Raw genomic sequence first — 27,729 nt, 5'->3', positions numbered from 1 at the left:
CGAGATCCTTATGGATAAGAGCGATATTATTTGTCAAACGGCAGCCAAGCATCAATCATGTCACCAGAATAAGACCCTCGATATTTATTGGAAAGAAGTATCTTGCACATTCACCACCATATGAAGTTCATAATTTATTTAATCTGTAGCCTAATAAACTCCATGCTTTCCCGAGGAGTTTCCAATTAGCTAGGCAAATTTGTCAGAGGATGGGCAGACGGAGAGAGAGAATGGGAGAGGAATATCCTGGAGTGCTGGATATGAGGGAGGATGTAAAGGATGCATTGAATGCACCATTTACAATGGCAGAGATGAAAAGGACAATAGGTAAGGTTGGGTTAACTTCACCTGGGAAAGATGAGGTGTGCTATGTTATCTTGTCCCATTTTAGTGATGAGGCACTGGGTAAGGTTTTGGTGTTGTACAACAAAATCAAATTTTATTTGTCACATGCGCTGAATACAACAGGTACCTTACAAGCCCTTAACCAACAATGCAGTTAAGAAAATACCCACAAAAAAGAGATAACAATAACAAATGATTAAAGAGCAGCAGTAAATAACCATAGCGGGGCTATTTACAGGGGGTACCGGTACAGAGTCAATGTGTGGGGACACCGGTGTCGAGGTAACATGTACATGTAGGTAGAGTTATTAAAGTGACTATGCATAGAGAATAACAGAGTAGCAGCAGCATTCCGGGGGGGAGGGGGGCAATGCCAATAGTCTGGGTAGCCATTTGATTAGCTGTTCATGAGTCTTATGGCTTGGGGGTAGAAGCTATTGAGGAGCCTCTTGGACATGGACTTGGCGCTCCGGTACCGCTTGCCGTGCGGTAGCAGAGAGAGTCTATGACTAGGTTGGCTGGAGTCTTTGACAATTTTTAGGGCCTTCATCTGACACCGCCTGGTAGAGGTCCTGGTTTGCCGGAAGCTTGGCCCCGGTGATGTACTGGGCTGTACGCGCTACCTTCTGTAGTGCCTTGTGGTCGGAGGCTAAGCAGTTGCCATACCAGGCAGTGATGCAACCCGTCAGGATGCTCTCGATGGTGCAGCTGTGAAAGCTTTTGAGGATCTGAGGACCCATGCCAAATCTTTTCAGTCACCTGAGGGGGAATAGGTTTTGTTGTGCCCTCTTCACAGTGTGGGAGGAGGGGAAACTACCAGGCAGTTGGAAGGAGGCAGTAGTGGTACCAATCCGGAAGCCAGGGAAGGACCCAACAAGCTATCGGCCAATAGCTTTAACATCACATGTAAGTAAGATAATGGAACGTATGATTACAGAGAGGCTAACTTACTTCCGGGAGAGCAGGGGGCTACTATCGCCACATCAGAGTGGGTTCAGGAAGGGAAGGGGAACTATGGATCCAGTGCTCTACTTAGAAGCAGAGGTCAGGAAGGCTCAGGTGAACAAGGAGACTGTAGTAGCTGTCGTTTTTGATGTGGAGAAAGCGTATGATATGTGGAAGGAGGGGTTGTTAATCAAGCTTGACATTATGGGGGTAAGAGGAAGAAAGTACACTACTTTTCAAAAGTTTGGGGTCACTTAGAAATGTCCTTGTTTTTGAAAGAAAAACACATTTTTGTCCATTAAAATAACATCAAATTGATCAGAAATACAGTGTAGACATTGTTAATGTTGTAAATGACTTTTGTTGCTGGAGACGGATGATTTTTTATGGAATATCTACATAGGTGTACAGAGGACCATTATTAGCAACCATCACTTCTGTGTTCCAATGGCACGATGTGTTAGCTAATCCAAGTTTATCATCTTAAAAAAAGGCAATTGATCATTAGAAAACCCTTTTGCAATTATGTTAGCACAGCTGAAGACTGTTGTTCTGATTAAAGAAGCAATAAAACTGGCCTTTAGACTAGTTGAGTATCTGGAGCATCAGCATTTGTGGGTTCGATTACAGGATCAAAACGTCCAGAAACAAAGAACTTTCTTCTGAAACTCGTAAGTCTATTCTTGTTCTGAGAAATTAAGGCTATTCCATGCGAGAAATTGGCAAGAAATGGAAGATCTCGTACAATGCTGTGTACTACTCCCTTCACAGAACAGCAAACTGGCTCTAAATAGAATAGAAAAAGGAGTGGGAGGCCCCGGTGCACAACTGAGCAAGAGGACAAGTACATTAGAGTGTCGAGAAACAGAAGCCTCACAAGTCTTCAACTGGCAGCTTCATTAAATAGTATCCGCAAAACACTAGTCTCAACGTCAACAGTGAAGAGGCGACTCCGGGATGCTGGCCTTCAAATTACAGGAGGAGGAGGTAGATTTATAAATAGTTTTCTTGGTTTTAGAACTTTATTTTTGTCCAGTTAGTGCAAGTTACTTCAATATATTTAGTATAGTTTTATCTAAAAATAAAAATAAACTTCATGTTTCACTATTTGTATTTTTATGAAATTTCACTGCGGATGGTCCTCCACTTCCTCCTCAGACGAGCCTCCACTGCTGCATAAACTGGTAACATTATTTGATAACTGGTTAGATGGCATTATGCTTTCCCAAAACTTTGGTCTACATTAATGTAGCTGGAAGTTAGGTGTTGATAGCAACTGGCTGACTCATGCAGTGCTAACATTAGCCAGTAGTGGAATAAGTAACCAATTGTCACACTTGAGTAAAAGTAAAGATACCTTAATAGAAAATGACTCAAGTAAAAGCCAAGGTTACCCAGTAAAATACTACTGAGTAAAAGTCTAAAAGTATTTGGTATTAAATATACTTTAGTATCAAAAGTAAATGTAATTGCTGAAATATACTTAAGTATCAAAGTATTAAGCAAACCAGACAGCATTTTTTTAAAAATGTTTTACGGATAGCCAGGGGCACTCTTTATAAGACATAATTCACAAACGAAGCATTCGTGTTTAGTGAGTCCACCAGATCAGAGGCAGTAGGGATGACCAGGGATGTTCTCTTGATAAGTGTGTGAATTGGACCATTTTCCTCTCCTGCTAAGTATTCAAAATGTAACAAATACTTTTTGCTGTCAGTGAAAATGTTTGGAGTAAAAAGTAAATTATAAGTTGTCCAAAATGTAAAGTACAGATACCCCAAAAACTACCTAAGTAGTACTTTACACCACTGACGTTAGCAGGCTAGTTGGCTAGCAACCTTGCAAGTTGATTTGTAACAATACATTCATAAAGTAAATGTAATTGAAACCAGTAGTAATGAGTGTAAACAATATTGTTTAATATAAAGTTATTTCTGTTGGAGTTTACATTTATGGGGAATAGGCTGGCTTTCCTGGGGCATCCATATTACGTCACACCCCGCAAAAACATTTTCCAGGATGACTTCAAAATTTCTATGGGTTTTATGTAATAACTCGAAAAATTGAAAAGTGAGGTAACTTTGCATTGGGACTTTTGATGCGTATACTAATGCAAATCCATGTTACATTCAGTTATGTTTATGCTACCTACCCTTTAATGCAGGTTTTGATCTAAACCTCAGAAGCTATCAAGTGGTATGGTTACTTTCTATGTTAATAGAGTGGGATGGTTTTTCTGCTGGTGTATCCTGAGGTAGCTCCTCTCTGTGAACTTCTTCCCGCATTGCGTACAGGCGAACTGCCTCTCTCCTGTGTGGACCTTCAGGTGTATCTTCAGATTGTCCTGGCGGGAGAACCTCTTCTCACACTGGGGGCAGCTGTAAGGTTTCTCCCCTGTGTGGACCCTCTGGTGCCTCTTGAGGTCACGAGCCTGGGCGAAGCGCATATGACACTGGGTACAGCTGTAGGGTTTTACCCCCGTGTGGACCCTCTGGTGGATCTCTACCTTCTGGAGGCAGCTGAATCCTTTATTACAGAACATGCAGAGGAACCGTTTCTCTTTACCATTGCCTGATGTGGCTCCCCCTCCCTGAGCCTGGGCTCTAGCCCTGTCGTTTGAGTTCAATACCTGATCGAAAATGACACAGCCTTGTGAATCGGAAGGCCCCATCGAAGTGGACACTGGGTCGCGATCCCTGAGCGAATGTAAAGGGGATTGGATCGCGACATTTGCATTGGTCTCTAAGCTTTCCCTGTAATCTAAGAAATCTCTACCCTGGGACTGTCCGTCTCCTAGGTGACTATCTGCATTCCATGTGGGAGGAACGTCACCCTCCACTTTCACAGTCACCTCATCTACCACCATAACCTCCACTTTCTCCTCCTGGCACCCTTCAGAGTATACACTACTACTGTACCGGTTCCAGTCCCCTCTAGACAGATCAGTCTGTGTCTCTAAGCCCAAGGATATATTGCCAGCGTCCATCTCTGTAGTGTAAGAACAAGACAGGTCATCACCGCCAGTGTCTAGTGCGTCACCAACATCTCCATGGGAATAAACTGTCCTCTGGCGAAATACCGGTAAGTACTCTGAGCCGGGAGCAGGAGGACAGCCCAGTCTCTCTGGGTCTGATCTGTGGTCATATCCTGTGTGTAAGAGCCTGTGAGTTTCAGTTAAAATCTCAGTGTTGATCTCTGACGATGTTCGGTGTTCCACTGACCCGATGCTGCATCGGATCCTGGGCAGCGCTGGGTCCTCCGTGGCTACAGGGGCCGCTCTAGTCTGGGTCTCTCTGCTGTGTGGTGGGTCCTCTCTTTCAGTCTTCTCCTGCTTGACCAGAGACGATCCTCCAGGACCTGCAGCCTCTGCAGACTGACAAGAAGAGAGGTGGTACAGGAGTCTAATTGGATAACAATGTCGTAGGAAAGTCTCACAAGCACCCATATCCTCCTGAGACCCAGCAATGAATTTTTATGTTCTTTAATGGACATTAGTTTTTGATCATATCGCTAAGGCCATACATGCCACTGTGTTAGGTCCTGTTGTACCTATGAGAGGACATTTTGGGATTTTCAATTATATCACGTGTAACGGTGTTACCTTCATAATTCTTTCTTGTGTGTAATTATAATTGTTGAGTTTGATATTCAAATAGTTTCTAACAGGTAAATATCTCAGGAATAGTGTGAGTTTTCAGAGCAGTGGAATAATTTTCACATGAAATAAGAGCTTGTTAATAAATGTCTGTTTACATTTACTATCAATTGAGTCATAAATGGCCACTACAGATCACATACAATAAAAAAAATATTAATAACTTTTTTCTTTCTTTTTGCACCACAAATGCATTTTATGTATTTTTTACATCCAAACTTTATGGGTCTCTGGAGGCTATGGCAGATAAATGTGGATGTACAGTTCAGTTCGCTGCAGCTACTGACTGGAACGAGCTGCAACAAATATTCAAACTGGACAGTTTTAACTAAATTCTTCATTCAAAGACACCATCATGGACACTCTTACTGACAGTTGTGGCTGCTTTGCATGATGTATTGTTGTCTGTACCTTCTTGCCCTTTGTGCTGTTGTCTGTGCCCAATAATGTTTGTATCATGTTTTGTGCTGCTGCCATGTTGTGTTGCTACCATGTTGTGTTGCTGCCATGCTGTGTTTTTGTCTTAGGTCTCTCGTCGTTCGTCGTGATGTGTATTTTGTCCTATATTTATTTTATATCCCAGCCCCCTTCCCCGCAGGAGGCCTTTTGGTAGGCTGTCATTGTAAATAAGAATTTGTTCTTAACTTGCCTAGTTAAATAAAGGTTATATATATATATATATATAAGTGAATAGCTTAGGGTAGTGATGGGCATTTGAAATGATTTCACTATTTTAATAATATCATGATATTTTTAGGATATCCGGATTCATGCGTTTTTAAAGAAGGTATTTTTATTGGTTTACTTCAATGGAGATTTTAGAGAAGGTGCGCTATGCTAAGGGTGGGGGAGGGTTGAGAGAGGAGCAGGGACTGGTGTGTGTAGCACTGAGGAAGAAAGAGAAAGTAGCCAAACCAACTCATGCTAGTTAGACAAACTTGTTGCTGCCATAGTTTATCTGTCATGCCATCCTGTAGTGCATGTAATGACTGCATCATTGTAAAGAAGCTAGCTAGCTACAGTTGCCAGCTAAATTAGCCAGCCAGCTAGCTAAAGTAGCAAGGCTAATTGAGGCTATTTTGCTGTGCTTCCCATCCTCGTTTCCAACTCTATTCATATGAAACAGCATCTGTTGGTTGATCATTGTAGCCTACTCCTCATTTAGCCAGCTTAATTCCGTAACTTTAATTCCCTTTTGCATTGAGTAGAACGCTCCCACTTCACTTGCTACACATGGTTCCTCTTGATTGACCGACAATAACAAGCTACACCAGTGTGAAACGTGTGTAAGCTACCGGTGCAGTCTTTTTTTATGAGGCACTCTGTCATGTAACAGTTTTATTAAAACGTTGAATGTAATGCTCCATCCTTGTAGGCTATGTAGCAGTGACACATAGATAATTATTTAATTATAGACACTGCCTTAAAAAAAAATCTTAAATGAATACTCTCCCTTGTAATCGAATACTAACATCCGTTTGGATATTCAAATAACCATGCCCATCCCTAGCTGAGGGTCACCTTTCTGAAATAAACTGGCCACAGAGATGCATTTTTTTATGCAACTCTTTTACACTAACCTCGATCAAGATAACATGCTGAGTTGAAGTTCCACTCCCCTCATCAACAGTGATTGATTGGTCATCTCTCCATGTATTGTGTCCCGCTCGCTTCACAAAGCTCCTGTGGTCTCCAGTGAGATGTCCTTCACCTGAGAGTTATTGTGGGAAAAGTGGTGCTTAGTAGAGCCCGACTGATATGCGCAAGATAGCTAAGTAAGTTAAATCAGGTGAATTATTGCCTACTATCCAAGAACAAGCTCTCAAGAACCCAAGTGGGGTATACCCAGTTTACAGCAGCCGCCCCCGTTCTCAGTTGATGGTACTGATCCCAGCTTGCTCCCACGTGAACTACAATCTCGATGCTGTTTAATCCAGACACTCTAAATGCAAATGCACCTCACTTGCTATAGTTTTGGAAACCTTTAACTTAACTTTCATATAAGCGAGAAATAATATTTCAAATAAAAAATATACACTTACTGTGCACAGTTTAGCAAGTTGCACCTGGCTGTTTTCAAACACTGCCTCGGCTACGACACATCCTCTCACCTTGCGCTAGCATTTCCATTGGACCGTTCCATTCCACATTTACTGTGTTTCTCAAAATACATCCGGGTGCAACTTTGCAAGTGTAAATTTTATATTTGAAACATAATGTATTGGTTATATGAAACATTTAGTTTTACGGCTCTAATTACGTTGGTAACCAGTTTATAATAGCATTAAGGCTCCTCGGGGGTTTGTGATATATATGGCCAATATACCACGGCTAAGGGCCGTATCCTGGCACTCCGTTGTATATTGGCCATATACCACACCTCTTCGGGCCTTATTGCTTAAATAACCTTTATCGTCTATTTGAATGGGCTAACTAAGACCCAATTCTGGGTAACACATCTGAACGTGTGTGCAGAGGATGGGGGCGACAGGCACTGAGCTATATATGAACCGCGTCAGGCAGCACAGTCTCGGCCTAATGCAAATATACCTCTTGCCATTCCTCTGTATCGGTCGACGATCTTGACACTACTGGGACTGGCGAGGACGCGCTCTCGAATTGTCCTCTCTGCGCGCTCCCGTGCCACCTTCAGTTCAAGTAGCTGTAGTTTCCTCTGCAATGCCCTGTTTTCTTTCTGGCTTTGAGTTATTTCCAAACGAAACACTGCATACTCGTCGTCTACGACTTTACAGATCTCTGCCACGGCTGCATTCGCTAGCACCTCCATAATGGAGGCTATTTGAGTGTGAAAAACCACACCGTCACAGGTTGCCATTGTTAGTTAACGTCAGCAACTAGCAAGCTAGCGTTACGAAGATAACATATGAACAAAGTCCTGTCTCCAACGCGAATTACAAACTACCTGTGGTAAGTTTGATGCTGTGCATTTACATTTGTCATATTTTGAGTTCCAGCGTGTTAATAAACATCGAAATAAAAACGCTAACGGGGAATTATTCTTGGTCACTGTTCACTTCCGTTTACACTTGAAATGAAATGATCTTATTGGTTGGCGTCATAGCTCAAAGGGTGTGGTTAAATGAAAAGGGTACGCGCACTGTTCTTTGAAACACGGCACTGCTTTTTATCCTGAACAAAAATATAAACGCAACATGAAACAATTTAAAAGATTTTACCGAGTTACAGTTCATATAAAGACATCAGTTAATTGAAATGAATTCATTAGGCCCTAATCTATGGATTTCACATGACTTGGAATACAGATCTGTTGGTCACATTAAAAAAAGGTAGGGGCGTAAAACAGAAAACCAGTCAGTATCTGGTGTGACTACCATTTGCCTACTGCAGCGCGATATCTCCTTTACATAGAGTTGGTCAGGATGTTGATCGGGGCCTGTGGAATGTTGTCCCACTCTTCAATGGCTGTGCGAAGTTGCTGGATATTGGCGGAAACTGGAACACGCTGTCATACATGTCGATCCAGAGCATGTGTAGCGTGGTTCGTTCTGCGTTGTGTACTTTTAATTAGGACATTGCCACAACTGGAATTGTGATGGTTGAATCATGTTTATTCGACCTGCACACGAAGAGACAACACACAATATGTTAGCCCTCGGTGCAGTCACAGCTCTCGGGCACCTTGCTAGTTGAAGGACCGGCAAAAGAGAACGATAAAAGGGTACGTAAGTACGGATAACCCGCGATGGACCAAACCAAAATATACAAACTTTTACAATTAGGTGTATTTACAATATAGATATCAAAAAATGTTTGTACACCGAAAAACAACATTAACTATGCTGCTGTAATTAAATAAAGAAAACACATTGAATTATTATTATTGTTATTAACTTATTAACATCCCCTCTTGACCTGGCCTACTTGAACTGTCCTTGCGTGCAACTTGGTGCATAATCTAGGGGAACAACATCACTCTACTACACATGCTTACACTAGCGGTTCTGGGGGGGCAGTGCCCCTGTGACAACAATTTTGGACACCCTTGTGGCCCCCCTAAATGTGGCGTATGAAATAATTTTTACATAGCAAAAATGTGTTATCTTTCTTTTTTTTACATCCGTTATTAGACAGTGGCAACGATGATGATTATGGACATGGTATTTTGCCTGCTAATGCCTGCAATGCAGTGAAGAAAACGATATGACAACAATAACGTCTAATGTAACTGCCCCCCCCCCCAGTTCAAATGGTCTAGAACCGCCACTGCATGCTAATGGGTGACATGTCTGGTGAGTATACAGGCCATGGAAGAACTGGGACATTTCAGCTTCCAGGAATTGTGTACAGATCCTACGGTATCTCTGTGTATTCAAGTCACGATAAAATGCAATTGTGTTCCTTGTCCATAGCTTATGCCTGCCCATACCATAACCCCACTGCCACCATGGGGCACTCTGTTCACAACGTTGAATCAGCAAACCACACGCCCACACAGCTCCCTTAACTTGAGGCATATGTGGAATTGTGTTGTGTGACAAAACTGCACATTTTAGAGTGGCATTTTACGTGGTCTGGAGACAATAAAATGCCACTCTAAAATGTGCAGTTTTGTCACACAACACAATGCCAGAGATGTCTCAAGTTGAGGGAGCGTGCAGTTGGCATGCTGACTGCATGAATGTCTGCCAGGGAATGGAACGTCGTTTTAGAGAATTTGGCTGTACATCCAACCGCTCATGTATGGCCACTCATCACCTGTGTGATGATCACTGGACAGGTGGCTGGATTATCTTGGCTAAGTAGAAATGCTCACCAACAGGGAAGTAAACAAATTTGTGCACAACATGTTAGAGAAATAAGCTTTTTGTGCATATTGAACATTTCTGGGATATTTTTCAGCTCATGAAACATGGGACCAACACTTTACATGTTGCGTTTTATATTTTTGTTCGGTGTAAATGCATATTCCCATTAAATTGATTGAGATTAATTAAATTATTGTCATGGAGATGCAGTTTGGACATTTGGTATAACGTGACAAATTATCATACATGGTTGACAGTGATGGCCTATTTTGAAATGAGGTAGCCTATTCCTAACTTGGTTTTTAAGGGGATTAAAAAATATAAACAATGGATTGAAATTACAAACACAATCTGGAATGCCAAATTCAGAGGGTTTTTACACAAAATCCCCTATGATTGCTATCTTTCAAGCTGAGAGCAGAATTGTTTAGAAAAAACAGTGTGTTAGCAATAATAGAGTAGAAAATATTAGAATGACTTAATTCCTTCTATATCACCTCAGTAAGGTAAATATTCAACTGTCTTTGTTCTACCCTAGGTTTACTGTCACTCTAAAAAGTTATTTACACAACCCTGTTTCAAATTACAAGTTAATAAAGGGTTAATGAGGGGTATGTGGTTAATTACCTTAAACTTCACATGATAACTATAATATGTCAGCTAATGAATAGTGCCCATGTAACCGATGTGAAATGGCTAACTACCATAATTTCCGGACTATTAAGTGCACCTGAATATAAGCCGCGCCCACTGAATTTAAAAAATATATATTATTTTGAACATAAATAAGCCGCACATGTCTATAAGCCGCAGGTGCCTACCGGTACATTGAAACAAATGAACTTTACACAGGCTTTAACGAAACACGGCTTGTAACAAAAATAAATAGGCTTTAACGAAACGGCTTGTAATAAAAAATTAGCAGTAAGCTTTAGTTGTCTTTTTGCACTAAGTCAATTCCTCACAATGCTGTTTCTAACGTCTTATCATCGACTCATTAAGACCAAGCTCCCGTGCAGCAGCTCTATTTCCTTTTCCAACAGCCAGATCAATCGCCTTCAACTTGAAAGCTGCATCATATGCATTTCTCCGTGTCTTTGCCATGATGAGGGTGACAAAATGACTACCGTAATCAGAATGATGGGAAGTTTGAGAGCACTCGATTTAATTTAAACAGTAAACAAAAAAGTTGTTTGACCTTAACCCGTTCGGCAATTTCATTGGTCTAATGAAAGCTTCATGCCGCCAAAAAACTGAGCACGTCACAGAATGTGTTTTTTTGGGAAAAAAAAATTGAAAGCGGGAAAAATCCATATATTAGCCGCGTCATTGTTTAAGCCGCGATGTTCAAATCGTGGGAAAAAAGTTGCGGCTTATAGTCCGGAATTTACGGTAGTTAGCTGTGGTGCGCGCTAATAGCGTTTCAGTCGGTGACGTCGTTCGCTCTGAGACCTTGAAGTAGTTGTTCCCCTTGCTCTGCTAGGGGCGCGGCTTTTGTGGCGCGATGAGTAACGATGCTTCGAGGGTGGCTGTTGTCGATGTGTACAGAGGGTCCCTGGTTTGAGCCCAGGTAGGGGCGAGGAGAGGGACTGAAGCTATACTATACTACACCCTCAGGTGTAGTATTTGAGCTACCTCCTTGACCTCTAGCCATTGTTTGGGTGTTGTTGGGATTGTATGCTGTGTTATAGGCTAGGTACATCTTATGGTGAACACCCATCCTGACCCTGTCTGTATTGGTTGGGTAACTATGGAAGGCTAGACCCAGGTCCAGGCTTTCTATGAACCCAGTCACCAGGCATTAGACGAGACCCTGAAGGAGAAGACAGACTACCTGAAAGACTACCACCAGGGGGGGTCCCACCACTCTCTGTGAAGGCTGAAGCCCAGGGTGACCTGCTCTGTTCATCATGGATACTGTGGTGATTGTATCATAGGAACAGGAGGGTCTATCTCTATCAGCCCCAGGCCCTGCTTCATCCCTGCACTGAGACTGAAGAGAAGGGCCTGGGTTGCAGACTGGATCCCTGACTGGAGCCTCTGTCTCTCTGATGACCACCAGGACTGAGGTGGTTCAGTCCACCTGCCCACTGGTTGGGTTCTATGTGGTGGTGGAGTCTCTGTTCCTCGTGTTTGGGTCCTGGTTCCGAATCGGGAAGGAAGAGCAATGGCTCCTGATCCAGGGTTCTGATCCAGGGTTCTGATCCAGGGCCAGGGTTTGTGACCAGCCGCCTCAGAGGTCCAGTCTCTTCCACCAGCAACACCGGATATCAGCAGGTCCTCATGGAATGCAGACTGTAAACACACATTGAACAGAAAAGCATGACGGTTTATATAAACTCTTTGCTGTACACACAGAAACATGACATATTATAAAATGTTAACCACAGTTAAGCCCATTGCTAACACTGGGATTCAAGTACCTAACAATATGGAGCCATTGGAGTTTATTATAAAAAATGTCCTTATGAAGTATAATGTTTTGGTTTGCCTGAGATAAGGGAAACTCAATCCCTCAGTTTTTTTTATTTTTTTAATGTATTTTTTATTTATTATCAGCCTAGATTCGATTTTGTATTTAATTTCAACAAAATGGTCATACTCTAACATAAGGGACTTGAAGTGCAGTACTTTTATTTCACAAAATGATATGTGACAAGAAGTATACATTTTCTCACTATGGTAACACTATCTTTTGTAAATCTGGTACTCACTTTGATAAAATGAATGTTAGAATACACTGGAAAAGGTTCAACATTAAATTACACACAGCTTCACTACTGCATGTCAAGTAAACATGAACTTAGGGATAGCCCCCTTCTTTTTTCTTTTTTTTAAATGTTCACCTAAAATGACATACCAAATCTAACTGCCTGAGCTCAGGCCCTGAAGAAGCAAGGATATGCATATTCTTGGTACCATTTGAAAGGAAACACTTTGAAGTTTGTGGAAATGTGAATTGAATGTAGGAGAATATAACACAATAGATCTGGTAGAAGAAAATATACTGCTAAAAAAAATAAAGTGAACACTTAAACAACACATCCTAGATCTGAATGAAAGAAATAATCTTATTAAATACTTTTTTCTTTACATAGTTGAATGTGCCGACAACAAAATCACACAAATAATCAATGGAAATCCAATTTATCAACCCATGGAGGTCTGGATTTGGAGTCACACTCAAAATTAAAGTGGAAAACCACACTACAGGCTGATCCAACTTTGATGTAATGTCCTTAAAACAAGTCAAAATGAGGCTCAGTAGTGTGTGTGTGGCCTCCACGTGCCTGTATGACCTCCCTACAACGCCTGGGCATGCTCCTGATGAGGTGGTGGATGGTCTCCTGAGGGATCTCCTCCCAGACCTGGACTAAAGCATCCGCCAACTCCTGGACAGTCTGTGGTGCAACGTGGCGTTGGTGGATGGAGCGAGACATGATGTCCCAGATGTGCTCAATTGGATTCAGGTCTGGGGAACGGGCAGGCCAGTCCATAGCATCAATGCCTTCTTCTTGCAGGAACTGCTGACACACTCCAGCCACATGAGGTCTAGCATTGTCTTGCATTAGGAGGAACCCAGGGCCAACCGCACCAGCATATGGTCTCACAAGGGGTCTGAGGATCTCATCTCGGTACCTAATGGCAGTCAGGCTACCTCTGGCGAGCACATGGAGGGCTGTGCGGCCCCCCAAAGAAATGCCACCCCACACCATGACTGACCCACCGCCAAACCGGTTATGCTGGAGGATGTTGCAGGCAGCAGAACGTTCTCCACGGCGTCTCCAGACTCTGTCACGTCTGTCACGTGCTCAGAGTTGAACCTGCTTCCATCTGTGAAGAGCACAGGGCGCCAGTGGCGAATTTGCCAATCTTGGTGTTCTCTGGCAAATGCCAAACGTCCTGCACGGTGTTGGGCTGTAAGCACAACCCCCACCTGTGGACGTCGGGCCCTCATACCACCCTCATGGAGTCTGTTTCTGACCGTTTGAGCAGACACATACACATTTGTGGCCTGCTGGAGGTCATTTTGCAGGGCTCTGGCAGTGCTTCTCCTGCTCCTCCTTGCACAAGGGCGGAGGTAGCGGTCCTGCTGCTGGGTTGTTGCCCTCCTACGGCCTCCTCCACGTCTCCTGATGTACTGGCCTGTCTCCTGGTAGTGCCTCCATGCTCTGGACACTACGCTGACAGACACAGCAAACCTTCTTTCAACAGCTCGCATTGATGTGCCATCCTGGATGAGCTGCACTACCTGAGCCACTTGTGTGGGTTGTAGACTCGGGGTCATGCTACCACTAGAGTGAAAGCACCGCCAGCATTCAAAAGTGACCAAAACATCAGCCAGGAAGCATAGGAACTGAGAAGTGGTCTGTGGTCCCCAACTGCAGAACCATTCCTTTATTGGGGGTGTCTTGCTAATTGCCTATAATTTCCACCTGTTGTCTATTCCATTTGCATAACAGCATGTGAAATTTATTGTCAATCAGTGTTGCTTCCTAAGTGGACAGTTTGATTTCACAGAAGTGTGATTGACTTGGAGTTACATTGTGTTGTTTAAGTGTTCCCTTTATTTTTTTGAGCAGTGTATAAAGAAAAAAACTTTTTTTTTTCTACCACCATCTTTGAAATGCAACAGAAAGGTCCCTGTTTGAGCCATCACTCTGGTTGTAATTCCGATGGTGTCCACAAGATGGCAGCAGTGTATGTGCAAATGGATAACTTGAAGTATGAGCGAACTTCATGACATTTACTGTGAAGCCATCCAGGTACATTTGGGCAAATCGTAAAGGAGACATTTGCATTCATATTACATTTTTCTGCAAGATTATCATAAAATCTGTATACTTTGATTTAGCTTTTCCAACATTTGCAAAACAACCTGTTTTCATAACTCTGAATATTCGTATAATTTTTGTCCGAGAGGATAAGGCATGCTGTCGCAAAAGGTTAGCACCTACATTTTATGACATATACAGGGTTTCCGGATACTCCCGTAAAGCCCAGCTCACTGGCTATCTATCTAGCTTTGTTTGACCCCGATTGGTGCTTATTTCACAAAGATACAGTAAATCAAATGAAGACCGGCCGCGTCATCAGCGTGCCATGAAGGCGTCGCTCTCTGACCAAATTTGGTGTCCTATAGGATATACTATACCCCTAATGAAATAGTGAAGTCTGGTTACGTTCTAGGTTCTCTGAGGAATACATACAAATGTGATTTGACCGGTTGAAACAATGTTTAGGGTTAGATTTTCACGGATTCCTTTCTTTGCAAATTGAACGAGTAGAAATACAAAATCGATCGTTTATGCTATATGGACCTTTTTAGAACATGAAAAAGGATTTTATCTAACAAAACGACACTTCATGTTATCTCTGGGATCCTTTGGATGATAAATCAGAGCAAGATTTCAGAATGTGAGTACACATTTCACCTTCAGATGTGAATTTATCAAACCAATTGCGGTGAAAAAAGTGTTTTGTTAGGAGCTCCCCACAAACAATAGCATGGCATTTTTTTTTACAGTAATAGCTACTGTAAATTGGAAAGTGCAGTTATATTAACAAGAATTTAAGCTTTCAGCCGATATAAGACACTTATATATCGAGCTTTGTTGTTTCTCTAAAATCTGCGATCGTGACACAAGGCGCTGCATGATTTACAACTGTCCCGTTAACGGGACGCCTATCCCTAACAAGAAGGTTTTAAGGCACTATAATTTCCTCATAAACTACCAGCATCAAACAACAGGACAGGGTTGTCACTTTTCATCAGTGAACCATTTTTAAAGACACCATCACACCAACCACCATCATATCATCTACTCTGCCTCACTATACTTTACAGTACCAGTCACAAGTTTTGCCACACCTACTCATTCAAGGGTTTTTCTTTATTTTTCTACATTGTAGAACAATAGTGAAGACATCAAAACTATGAAATAACACATTTGGAATCATGTAGTAACCAAAAAAGTGTTAAATACATCTATTTTATATTTGAGATTCTTCAAAGTAGTGACCCTTTGCCTTGATGACAGCTTTGCACACTCCATGTCTACTGACTGTAAGAGATACAGAGTGAGAGGATGTTGGATCAATAAATCTGATATGAGGACCCTGCTATGGAGCATCTTCTGAATGGGCAATGAGGGATTGCTATGAGTTTTATGCAAAACAAATTATTTGATTTGACTACTTGATACTATTTAATGGTTTTGATAATTAAAAGGCATTATCCCACACTTAAAAACAAATTAATCAAGACCTGGGCCCGTATCCACAGTCTCAGAGTAAGAGCGCTGATCTAGGCCTCCCGGGTGGTGCAGTGGTCTAAGGCACTGCATCACAGTGCTAGCTGTGCCACCAGAGATTCTGGGTTCGAGCCCAGGCTCTGTCGCAGCCGGCCGTGACTGGGAAGGCCCATGGGGCGGCGCACAATTGGCCCAGCGTCGTCCGGGTTAGGGAGGGTTTGGCCGGCAGGGATATCCTTGTCTCATCACGCACTAGTGACTCCTGTGGCGGGCCTGGCACAGTGCACACTGACCAAGTCGCCAGGTGTACCCTGTTTCCTCCGACACATTGGTGCGGCTGGCTTCCGGGTTGGATGGGCATTGTGTCAAGAAGCAGTCCGGCTTGGTTGGGTTGTGTTTTGGCTCTCGACCTTTGCCTCTCCCGAGTCCATACAGGAGTTGCAGCGATGAGACAAGACTGTAACTACCTATTGGATACCACGAAATTGGGGAGAAAAAACAGGCAAAAAAAAAAAGAGCGCTGATCTAGGACATTAGATTATGTTAGGAGAGTACATAGACACAAATAACCACAGCCATTTTTCAAGCAAGCATATATGTCACAAAAACCCAAAAACACAGTACTAACCTTTGATGATCTTCATCAGATGACACTCCTAGGACATTATGTTATACAATACATGCATGTTTTGTTCAATCAAGTTCATATTTATATCAAAAAACAGCTTTTTACATTGGCGCGTGACGTTCAGAAGTAGCATTCCCACCGAACACTTCCTGTGAATTTACTAAATTACTCATGATAAACGTTGACAAAATACATAACAATTATTTTAAGAATTATAGATACAGAACTCCTTTATGCAATCGCTGTCAGATTTTAAAATAGCTTTTCGGCGAAAGCACATTTTGCAATATTCTGAGTACATAGCTCAGCCATCACGACTAGCTAATTTGACACCCGCCAAGTTCGGGGCAACCTAAACTCAGAATTACTATTACAAAAATTGGATTACCTTTGCTGTTCTTTGTCAGACAGGCCACTTCCTGCTTGGAATTTTCTCAGGTTTTTGCCTGCCATATGAGTTCTGTTATACTCAGACACCATTCAAACAGTTTTAGAAACTTCAGAGTGTTTTCTATCTAAATCTACTAATAATATGCATATTCTCGTTTCTGGGAAAGAGTAGTAACCAGTTTAAATCGGGTACGTTTTTTTTTTTTATCCGGCCGTGAAAAACTGCCCCCTAGCCCAGACAGGTTAACCTATTTTGAACATAATTAGCTGGAAATGCTCGGTGCTTCAGAAACCTTTGTTTACCCATCACTATCTACTACCATACCCCGTTCAAACACACTTAAATCTTTTGTCTTGCATATTCACCCTCAATGGCAAACATACACAATCCATGGCAAAAAAAATGGCAAGGCAAAAAAATTATTTAATCTGTCTCCTCTCCATCTATATGGATTGAAGTGTGAAATCAATAAGGGATCATAGCTTACACATGGTCAGTCTGTCATGGAAAGAGCAGATCTTCCTAATGTTTTGTACACTGTCTATTAACCTGTTTAGGATAGGGGGCAGTATTTTCACGGCCGGATAAAAAACGTACCCGATTTAATCTGGTTATTACTCCTGCTCAAAAACTAGAATATGCATATAATTATTTTATTTGGATAGAAAACACCCTAAAGTTTCTAAAACTGTTTTAATGGTGTCTGTGAGTATAATAGAGAAGATTCTATACAGGAAGTGCCTCTTTATGGAAAATAGAGGATCTCTGCTGTAACGTGACATTTTCTAAGGCTCCCATAGGCTCTCAGAAGGTGCCAGAACGGGGAATGATGACTCTGCAGTCCCTGGGCGAAAAACAGTAGGGCTTTTGGAAAGTGGTCGTTCTGAGAACAATGACACGGGTTCGCGCGTGCATGTGAAGACTCCATTTTCTATTTTCAGTGTTTGAACGAAAACAAGGTCTCCCGGTCGGAATATTATCGCTATTTTACGAGAAAAATCGCATAAAAATTGATTTTAAACAGCGTTTGACATGTTTCGAAGTACGGTAATGGAATATTTTGAAAATGTTTGTCACAATACGCGCCGGCGCGTCACCCTTCGGATAGTGTCTTGAACGCAAGAACAAAACGCAGCTATTTGGATATAACTATGGATTATTTGGAACCAAAACAACATTGGGTGTTGAAGTAGAAGTCCTGGGAGTGCATTCTGATGAAGAACAGCAAAGGTAATCCAATTTGTCTTATAGTAAATCTGAGTTTGGTGAGTACCAAACTTGGTGGGTGTCAAAATAGCTAGCCATGATGGCCGGGCTATCTACTCAGAATATTGCAAAATGTGCTTTCACCGAAAAGCTATTTTAAAATCAGACACCGCGATTGCATAAAGGAGTTCTGTATCTATAATTCTTAAAATAATTGTTATGTTTTTTGTGAACGTTTATTGTGAGTAATTTAGTAAATTCACCGGAGGTTTTCGGTGGGTATGCTAGTTCTGAATGTCACATGCTAATGTAAAAAAACTGGTTTTTGATATAAATATGAACTTGATTGAACAAAAAATGCATGTATTGTATAACATAATGTCCTAGGAGTGTCATCTGATGAAGATCATCAAAGGTTAGTGCTGCATTTAGCTGTGGTTTTGGTTTTTGTGACATTTATATGCTAGCTTGAAAAATGGGTGTGTGATTATTTCTGGCTGGGTACTCTCCTGACATAATCTAATGTTTTGCTTTCGTTGTAAAGCTCTAAGATACTTTGTGGATATAGGCTCTGACCTTTTATTTTTTTTTATCGAACCTTTATTTAACTAGGCAAGTCAGTTACGAACAAATTCTTATTTACAATAACGGCCAAACCCGGACGACGCTGGGCTAAATGTGTGCCGCCCTACGGGACTCCCAATCATAGCCGGATGTGATGCAGCCTGGATTCGAACCCGGAACTGCAGTGATGCCTCTTGTACTGAGATGCAGTCTTACTGAGATGCAGTAAGACATGTAGCTTATACTATAGGATGTCCACACAGTCTGTAAGCCATTCAGTCCCTACTATAGGATGTGTATACACACACACACACACACACACACACACACACACACACACACACACACACACACACACACAGTCTGTAAGCCATTCAATCCCTACTGTAGGATGCACGCACACACAGTCTGTAAGCCATTCAGTCCCTTCTATAGGATGCGCACACACACACAGTCAATAAGCCATTCAGCCTCTACTATTGGATGACGTGTCCATAACAGTAAGATTCTTCCCATGTTTTGAGACATGTTCATTTCATGTCATGCTTCCTTTCCATTTCCAGATATCAAAAACAAAAGCAAAATTGTAAAATCAAAACTCAAGATCTGACAAAAAAGCAACATGAAAAGGAGAAAAAACAGTGGTGGGAAAACTCAAAAAGGTATTACAGAAGAAAGAAACAGCTAAAAGCCGTATTGGACATAACAGCAAGCCAGGAAGATGATACACTTCAACATGTTCAAGAAGCAAAATGAAGAAGTTATTCAAAATCTTCAAGAAGACACAGCCTCCCCCAACAGAACAGCCATTCTCACCTCAGCAGGTAAATGTCCCTGCCATCAACGCAACTCCTAAAAGAAGAGCGACATCTCTACAGACACCAGGACCAATGAAGACATCTACCCCAAAGGAATCACCCCAAAAGAGGAACAGAAGAAAGAAAGCACTATCAAAATTGAGGTCAAAGTTGCGCTACACAGAAGAGAAGTTGCTGGAGAGGACCAAAGAGATGGTCAACCTAAAGAAAAGACTGAAAAGACTTGAGATGATGGCCAAGAGGAAGCAGGTAATTGTCAACATTGAATGTAGAGAGGTCCAGAATAAAACTACAAAGATAGGTCATCAGAGAACATTACACAATAACAGTCAGAGAAGACTAATGCGCAAACTTGTTAGCCGCTTCCTTCGTCAGATGAAGTCTCCACTGTAATAAATGGGAAATCCGGAGACATTCGGAAAAAGGGCCAGATATTCCGTAAGAGAGCCTTAACGGACATTATGGCAAATCTTCATAGAAGATTTCTGTCTGAGAATCCAAAGCACAACCTTTCCAAGGCTCAATTCTTTAAACTTAAGCCATTTTGGATTGGCCAGCGAAGAGTCACAGACAGAGAAACATGTGCTTGCAAAACGCATGAAAACTTTGGCTTGAAGATAAAGAAGCTGCACCAGCTTGGGGTCATAGAAACATCATCCCCAAGGGACACTGTACAGGCCAGTGTGTGTAGTGACGATGACATGTGCTGTTCTAATGTTTTTGTACGTGCTGTTTTTATGTCTTCTCTGTTTTTAGCCTATGTATGTTATATACTTTTGAAGCACTGTAAAATGAAATTGATTGAACTTGAATCCATGATCGTGCCAATATTGTGTCATTTATTTTCTACATAAAATGTTATGTTTTTAACCATACCTCAGTCTTATTATCATTACCGAAATCATCAACCTCATTTTCGAAACCCAACAGGTGTTCATTTAATGTTAATTTTATGAATGGAAAAATAGTAGTTTGCTTTTAAATGCATGTGCATAATCTATACGTTACGTTCTTTCAGGCTTGCCACATCCTTTTGAAAATATGTCAGGTTTCAATGAAATATCAAAAATATTAGGTTGTAGATTGCGGAAGGTGTTGCGGTAATGAGAGAAATCAGTCAAAATAACATACAAATGTTAATAAAAAAATATACTATTTCAAAGTTTCAAGTAACTGTGCATGACTGTTAATAATCAATTTTACATAAAAAAAAATGTATTAGCTTTCCTAATGGTCTTGACGTTTTCAGACCGTTGCGGTAATGAGATTTTTAAGGACTTGTTTTGGAAAATATGTTCCAAAAGGTGTTAAATTGTCAGTAAATGTTTTTAAATTAATGCTCACAAACACTTCAGACCTTGTTATTAATGCCTAAAAAGGAAATTTGTTGATGCAAGTCTTTTTAAAGATGTCATGTTTGAAATCTTATACAACAAGATCTGTGAGATTACCTGGACTGGACTGTCGGATTACCCCCTTTGTGTACCGAACCGGATTGGCTGAGGACCCGAGTGTGAGGATTACCCCTGGAGAACGGAATGGACAATGAGAACAGCTTGTGGACTGTGAAGTAATTGGTGAATTCCCCCTTCTTCCCCAGTGTACCAAAATCCCTAATAAACTCTCCATTTGCATTCTAGTTGTACTACTGGTGCATATTTTGTTATTGAACTTGGTGACGTGGAAAACCCACACCCTTGAGCCTGCTACAGTATATATTCTATTGTATTTTATGCCGCTCTGACATTGCTCGTCCAAATATTGATATATTCTTAATTCCATTCCTTTACTTTATATTTGTGTGTATTGTTGTGAAATTGTTAGATATTACTTGTTAAATATTACTGCACTGTTGGAGCTAGAAACACAAGCATTTCGCTACACCTGCAATAACATCTGCTAAACATGTGTATGTGACCAATAACATTTTATTTTATTTTATTTGAATCCCGGTGAGTATTGTTTTGACACCACACTTTCTGCACATTGTTGTTCAAACCATTTGTTTAATTTAGTAAAGTATTTGGTATTTTATTAGGATCTTTCCTGGGGTCCACATAAATCATGACATAATACGGAACATTAATAGACAAGAACAGCTCAAGGACAGAACTACATATGTTTAAAAAAGGCACAGATAGCCTACATATCAATACATACACACAAACTATCTAGGTCAAATAGGGGAGAGGAGATGTGATGAAAGGTGTTGCTTTATCTGTTTATTGAAACCAGGATTTCTGTTCAATTGAGCATAATGAGATGGAAGGGAGTTCCATGTGATAATGGGTCTATATAATACTGTCTGCTTTCTTGATTTTTTTTCTGGATTTGGGAACTGCGAAAAGACCCCTGGTGGCATGTCTAGTGGGGTAAGTGTGTGTGTCAGAGCTGGGTGTAAGCTGACTATAATAACAATTTGGAATTTTCAACACAATATTTTTATAAAAAGAAGTGATGCCATCAGTCTCTCCTCAACTCTTAGCCAAGAGAGACTGGCATGCATGGTATTTATATTAACCCTCTGACTACAATGAAGAGCAAGACGTGCCACTCTGTTCTGGGCCAGCTGCAGCTTAACTTGGTCTTTCCTTGCAGCACTCGACCACACGACTGGACAATAATCAAGATAAGATAAAACTAGAGCTTGCAGGACTTGCTTTTTGGAGTGTGGTGTCAAAAAAGCAGAGCATCTCTTTATTACGGACAGAACTCTCTCCGTCTTTACAACCATTGAATCTATATATACTGCTCAAAAAAATAAAGGGAACACTTAAACAACACAATCTAACTCCAAGTCAATCACACTTCTGTGAAATCAAACTGTCCACTTAGGAAGCAACACTGATTGACAATACATTTCACATGCTGTTGTGCAAATGGAATAGACAACAGGTGGAAATTATAGGCAATTAGCAAGACACCCCCAATAAAGGAGTGGTTGTGCAGGTGGAGACCACAGACCACTTCTCAGTTCCTATGCTTCCTGGCTGATGTTTTGGTCACTTTTGAATGCTGGCGGTGCTTTCACTCTAGTGGTAGCATGAGACGGAGTCTACAACCCACACAAGTGGCTCAGGTAGTGCAGCTCATCCAGGATGGCAAATCAATGCGAGCTGTGGCAAGAAGGTTTGCTGTGTCTGTCAGCGTAGTGTCCAGAGCATGGAGGCACTACCAGGAGACAGGCCAGTACATCAGGAGATGTAGAGGAGGCCATAGGAGGGCAACAACCCAGCAGCAGGACCGCTACCTCCGCCTTTGTGCAAGGAGGAGCAGGAGGAGCACTGCCAGAGCCCTGCAAAATGACCTCCAGCAGGCCACAAATGTGCATGTGTCTGCTCAAATGGTCAGAAACAGACTCCATGAGGGTGGTATGAGGGCCCGACGTCCACAGGTGGTGGTTGTGCTTACAGCCCAACACCGTGCAGGACGTTTGGCATTTGCCAGAGAACACCAAGATTGGCAAATTCGCCACTGGCGCCTTGTGCTCTTCACAGATGAAAGCAGGTTCCCACTGAGCACGTGACAGACGTGACAGAGTCTGGAGATGCCGTGGAGAACGTTCTGCTGCCTGCAACATCCTCCAGCATGACCGGTTTGGCGGTGGGTCAGTCATGGTGTGGGGTGGCATTTCTTTGGGGGGCCGCACAGCCCTCCATGTGCTCACCAGAGGTAGCCTGACTGCCATTAGGTACCGAGATGAGATCCTCAGACCCCTTGTGAGACCATATGCTGGTGCGGTTGGCCCTGGGTTCCTCCTAATGCAAGACAATGCTAGACCTCATGTGGCTGGAGTGTGTCAGCAGTTCCTGCAAGAGGAAGGCATTGATGCTATGGACTGGCCCGCCAGTTCCCCAGACCTGAATCCAATTGAGCACATCTGGGACATCATGTCTCGCTCCATCCACCAACGCCAAGTTGCACCACAGACTGTCCAGGAGTTGGCGGATGCTTTAGTCCAGGTCTGGGAGGAGATCCCTCAGGAGACCATCCGCCACCTCATCAGGAGCATGCCCAGGCGTTGTAGGGAGGTCATACAGGCACGTGGAGGCCACACACACTACTGAGCCTCATTTTTACTTGTTTTAAGGACATTAAATCAAAGTTGGATCAGCCTGTAGTGTGGTTTTCCACTTTAATTTTGAGTGTGACTCCAAATCCAGACCTCCATGGGTTGATAAATTGGATTTCCATTGATTATTTTTGTGTGATTTTGTTGTCAGCACATTCAACTATGTAAAGAAAAAAGTATTTAATAAGATTATTTCTTTCATTCAGATCTAGGATGTGTTGTTTAAGTGTTCCCTTTATTTTTTTGAGCAATGTATTTTGACCATGACAGTTTACAATCTAAGTAATTTAGTCTCCTCAACTTGTTCATTACCAGATTCAGCTGAGGTCTAGACCTCGGAATGATTTGTACCAAATACAATGCTCTTAGTTTTAGAGATGTTCCGTACCAGTTTATTATTGGCCACCCATTCCAAAACAGACTGCAACTCTTTGTTAAGGGTTTCAGTGACTTCATTCGCTGTGGTCATCAGCATACATGGACACACATGCTTTGTTTAATGCAAGTAAAAATAGAAAACAGTAGAGGGCCTAGAGAGCTGCCCTGCGGTACACCACACTTTACATGTTTGACATTAGAGAAGCTTCCATTAAAGAAAACCCTTTGAGTTCTATTAGATAGATAGCTCTGAATCCACAACATGGCAGAGGTTGAAAAGCTATAACACAGGTTTTCGCAACAACAGGTTATGGTCAATAATGTCAATGGCTGCACTAAAATTACAGCTCCCACAATCTTATTATCGATTTCTTTCAACCAATCATCAGTCATTTGTAACTGCAGTACATGTTGTGCCATTAAACCCCTACAACTCATCCAGAACGCCGCAGCCCGTCTGGTGTTCAACCTTCCCAAGCTCTCACGTCACCCCGCTCCTCCGCACACTCCACTGGCTTCCAGTTGAAGCTCGCATCTGCTACAAGACCATGGTGCTTGCCTACGGACCTGTGAGGGGAACGGCACCTCCGTACCTTCAGGCTCTGATCAGTCCCTACACCCAAACAAGGGCACTGCGTTCATCCATCTCTGGCCTGCTGGCCCCCCTACCTCTGCGGAAGCACAGTTCCCGCTCAGTCCAGTCAAAACTGTTCGCTGCTCTGGCACCCCAATGGTGGAACAAGCTCCCTCACGACGCCTGGACAGCGGAGTCAATCACCACCTTCCGGAGACACCTGTAACCCCACCTCTTTAAGGAATACCTGGGATAGGATAAAGTAATCCTTCTAACCCCCCCTCCTTCTAACCCCCCCTAAAGATATAGATGTATTATTGTAAAGTGGTTGTTCCACTGGATATCATAAGGTGAATGCATCAATTTGTAAGTCGCTCTGGATAAGGGCGTCTGCTAAATTACGTAAATGTAAATGTAATGTTGAGTTTCCTTCTCTACAATCATGCTGAAAGTCTGTTGTTAATTTGTTTACAGAGAAATAGCATTGTATTTGGTCAAACACAATTTTGTCAAACAGTTTGCGAGGAACTGGCAGCAAGCTAATAGGTCTGCTGTTAGAACCAGTAAATGCCGCTTACCACTCTTGGGTAGCAGAATGACTTTGGCTTCCCTCCAGGCCTGAGAACAGACTTTCCTCCAGGCCAGTGGTTCCCAAACTTCTTATAGTCCCGTACTCCTTCAAACATTCAACCTCCAGCAGTGTACCCCATCCTGCACCAGGGTCAGCGCACTCTCAAATGTTGTTTTTTTGCCATCATTGTAAGCCTGCCACACACACTATACGATACATTTATTAAACATAAGAATGAGTTTCAGTTTTTGTCACAACCCGGCTCATGGGAAGTGACAAAGAGCTCTTGTAGGGCCAGGGCACAAATAATATAATAATAATCAATAATTTAGCTCTTTAGTTAGCCATCTTACATATAAAACCTTATTTGTTCATCAAAAATTGTGAATAACTCACCACAGGTTAATGAGAAGGGTGTGCTTGAAAGGATGCACATAACTGCAATGTTGGGTTGTATTGGAGAGAGTCTGTCTTAAATCATTTTACACACACAGTCTGTGCCTGTATTTAGTTTTCATGCTAGTGAGGCCCGAGAATCCACTTTCACATAGGTCCTTGTTGCAAAGGGCACCAGTGTCTTAACAGCTCGATTTGCCAAGGCAGGATACTCTGAGCGCAGCCCAATCCAGAAATCTGGCAGTGGCTACCTGATTAAATAACATTTTCACAGAACCGCTTGTTGCAATTTCGATGAGGCTCTCTTGTTCAGATATCAGTAAGTGGACTGGAGGCAGGGCATGAAAGGGATAACGAATCCACTTGTTTGTATTGTCCGTGTCGGGAAAGTACCTGCGTAATTGAGCACGCAGTTCACTCGTGCTTTGCTATATCACATTTGACACTGTCCGTAAGCTTGAGTTCATTTGCACACAAAAAAATCATACAATGATGGAAAGACCTGTGTCTTGTCCTTGTTAATGCAGACAGAGAAGAGCTCCAACTTCTTAATCATAGCCTCAATTTTGTCCCGCACATTGAATATAGTTGCGGAGATTCCCTGTAATCCTAGATTCAGATCATTCAGGCGAGAAAAAACATCACCCAGCTAGGCCAGTTGGGTGAGAAACTCGTCATCATGCAAGCTGTCAGACAAGTGAAAATTATGGTCAGTAAAGAAAATTTTAAGCTCACTCTCAATTAAAAAAAACGTGACAATACTTTGCCCCTTGATAACCAGCGCACTTCTGTATGTTGTAAAAGCGTTCCATGCCCGCTGCCCATAACATTGCATAATGCAGAAAATACACGAGAGTTCTGGAGCCTTGCTTTATTAACAAAGTTAACCATTTTCTGTAGTGTCCAAAACGTCTTTCAAGCTGTCAGGCATTCCCTTGGCAGCAAGAGCCTCTTGGTGGATGCTGCAGTGTACCCAAGTGGTGTTGGGAGCAACTGCTTGCACGCGCATTACCACTCCACTATGTCTCCCTGTCATGGCTTTTGCGCCATCAGTACAGATACCAACACATCTTGACCACCAAAGTCCATTTGATGTCACAAAGCTGTCCAGTACTTTAAAAAATATCCTCTCCTGTTGTCCTGGTTTCCAGTGCTTTACAGAAGAGGATGTCTTCCTTAATTGACCCCTCCATAAATGTAATGGACATATACCAGGAGCTGTGCCAGGCCCGCCACGTCTGTTGACTCATCCATCTGTAACGCATAGAATTCACTTGCTTGTATGCGAAGCAGTAATTGTTTCAAAACATCTCCTGCCATGTCACTGATGCGTCATGAAACAGTGTTGTTTGATGAAGGCATTGTCTGTATAGTATTTTGGCCTTTTCCCCCCAGCATTGTCCCAGCCATATCCGCGGCAGCAGGAAGAATTAAGTCCTCCACAATAGTATGGGGCTTGCCTGTCCCAGCCACTCGGTAGCTCACCATATAATACGCTTCTAGCCCCTTCTTATTAATGATATCTGTTGCTTTTATACATGTCTTATTAATCGAAAGTAATTTTAATTCTCGCTCAAAAAAATCGTCTTATTTTTCAAATTGTCATGTTTCGTTTCTAAATGTCTCTGTGAAGGTTTCATCGAGTTGTGAGATAGTCCTTTTGCACATATAACACACTGTGGCTGAGGAAAGGCACGACTCCCAATACATGTGAACCCCAAATCAATGTAGCTATCATATTTGCGCCTCTTTGATAGTCCAACGTCCCTCCCTGTCTTTTGTTCGGTGCTTTCCCGGGTAAGGGGGCAGTAGCTCTTCGGCTGCATCAGATTCCCAACTGTCAGTGTCCATGCTAGCTGGTCTAGCAACAAATGTAGAATTACTGATGCTAGCATTGGATGTGCTCATGGAAGCAGAACAACTTGTGTCACAGGTGCAGGTGTAGTACTGCTGGTAGTAGCAGTACTACCAGTAGAGCTGGTATGTGTCTCTATGGACACGGGCCTTACTTTTTTTGAACCATTTATCAATTTTCGAGCAAAACAGGATGAGCAGCAGCTACGTTTGGCTACATACAGACAGTGTTGCCAACTCCTCAATAAGGAAAGTAGCTATTGGCTGTCCTAAAAGTCGCTAGAAGTCACT

At 42.2% G+C, this 27,729-nt stretch overlaps 1 protein-coding gene and 1 long non-coding RNA gene across 3 annotated transcripts; one reads left to right on the top strand and one right to left on the bottom strand.

Moving 5' to 3' along the window:
* Positions 1-3,185: 3,185 nt before the first annotated feature.
* Positions 3,186-8,417, bottom strand: LOC115191372 (gastrula zinc finger protein XlCGF53.1). Of its 2 annotated transcripts, none has more exons than XM_029749248.1 (3): positions 8,299-8,417; positions 6,526-6,656; positions 3,186-4,663 (listed from the first exon to the last, which is right to left on the bottom strand). In XM_029749248.1, the coding sequence occupies exon 3, from the start codon at positions 4,274-4,276 to the stop codon at positions 3,500-3,502; it is 777 nt and encodes a 258-aa protein (XP_029605108.1). In that variant the 5' UTR covers positions 4,277-4,663; positions 6,526-6,656; positions 8,299-8,417; the 3' UTR covers positions 3,186-3,499. The 2 variants fall into 2 exon arrangements, with proteins under 2 accessions (XP_029605108.1, XP_029605109.1); XM_029749249.1 differs by lacking the exon at positions 8,299-8,417 and adding an exon at positions 6,988-7,236.
* Positions 7,578-21,232, top strand: LOC115191406 (uncharacterized). Its single transcript, XR_003877664.1, has 2 exons — positions 7,578-7,873; positions 19,339-21,232. It is a non-coding gene; the product is annotated as an uncharacterized LOC115191406 (long non-coding RNA).
* Positions 21,233-27,729: the final 6,497 nt, after the last annotated feature.

This window comes from Salmo trutta, chromosome 4, assembly GCF_901001165.1.
Source record: "Salmo trutta chromosome 4, fSalTru1.1, whole genome shotgun sequence".
Classification (NCBI taxonomy): Eukaryota; Metazoa; Chordata; class Actinopteri; order Salmoniformes; family Salmonidae; genus Salmo; species Salmo trutta.
The sequence above is the reverse complement of the archived record's forward strand: the minus strand, read 5'-3'. Positions and strand labels throughout refer to the sequence as shown.

What these genes read in the sequence shown, in the direction of transcription:
- LOC115191372 (XM_029749248.1), bottom strand. Translation starts at nt 4,276, where the DNA reads ATGGACGCTGGCAATATATCCTTGGGCTTAGAGACACAGACTGATCTG.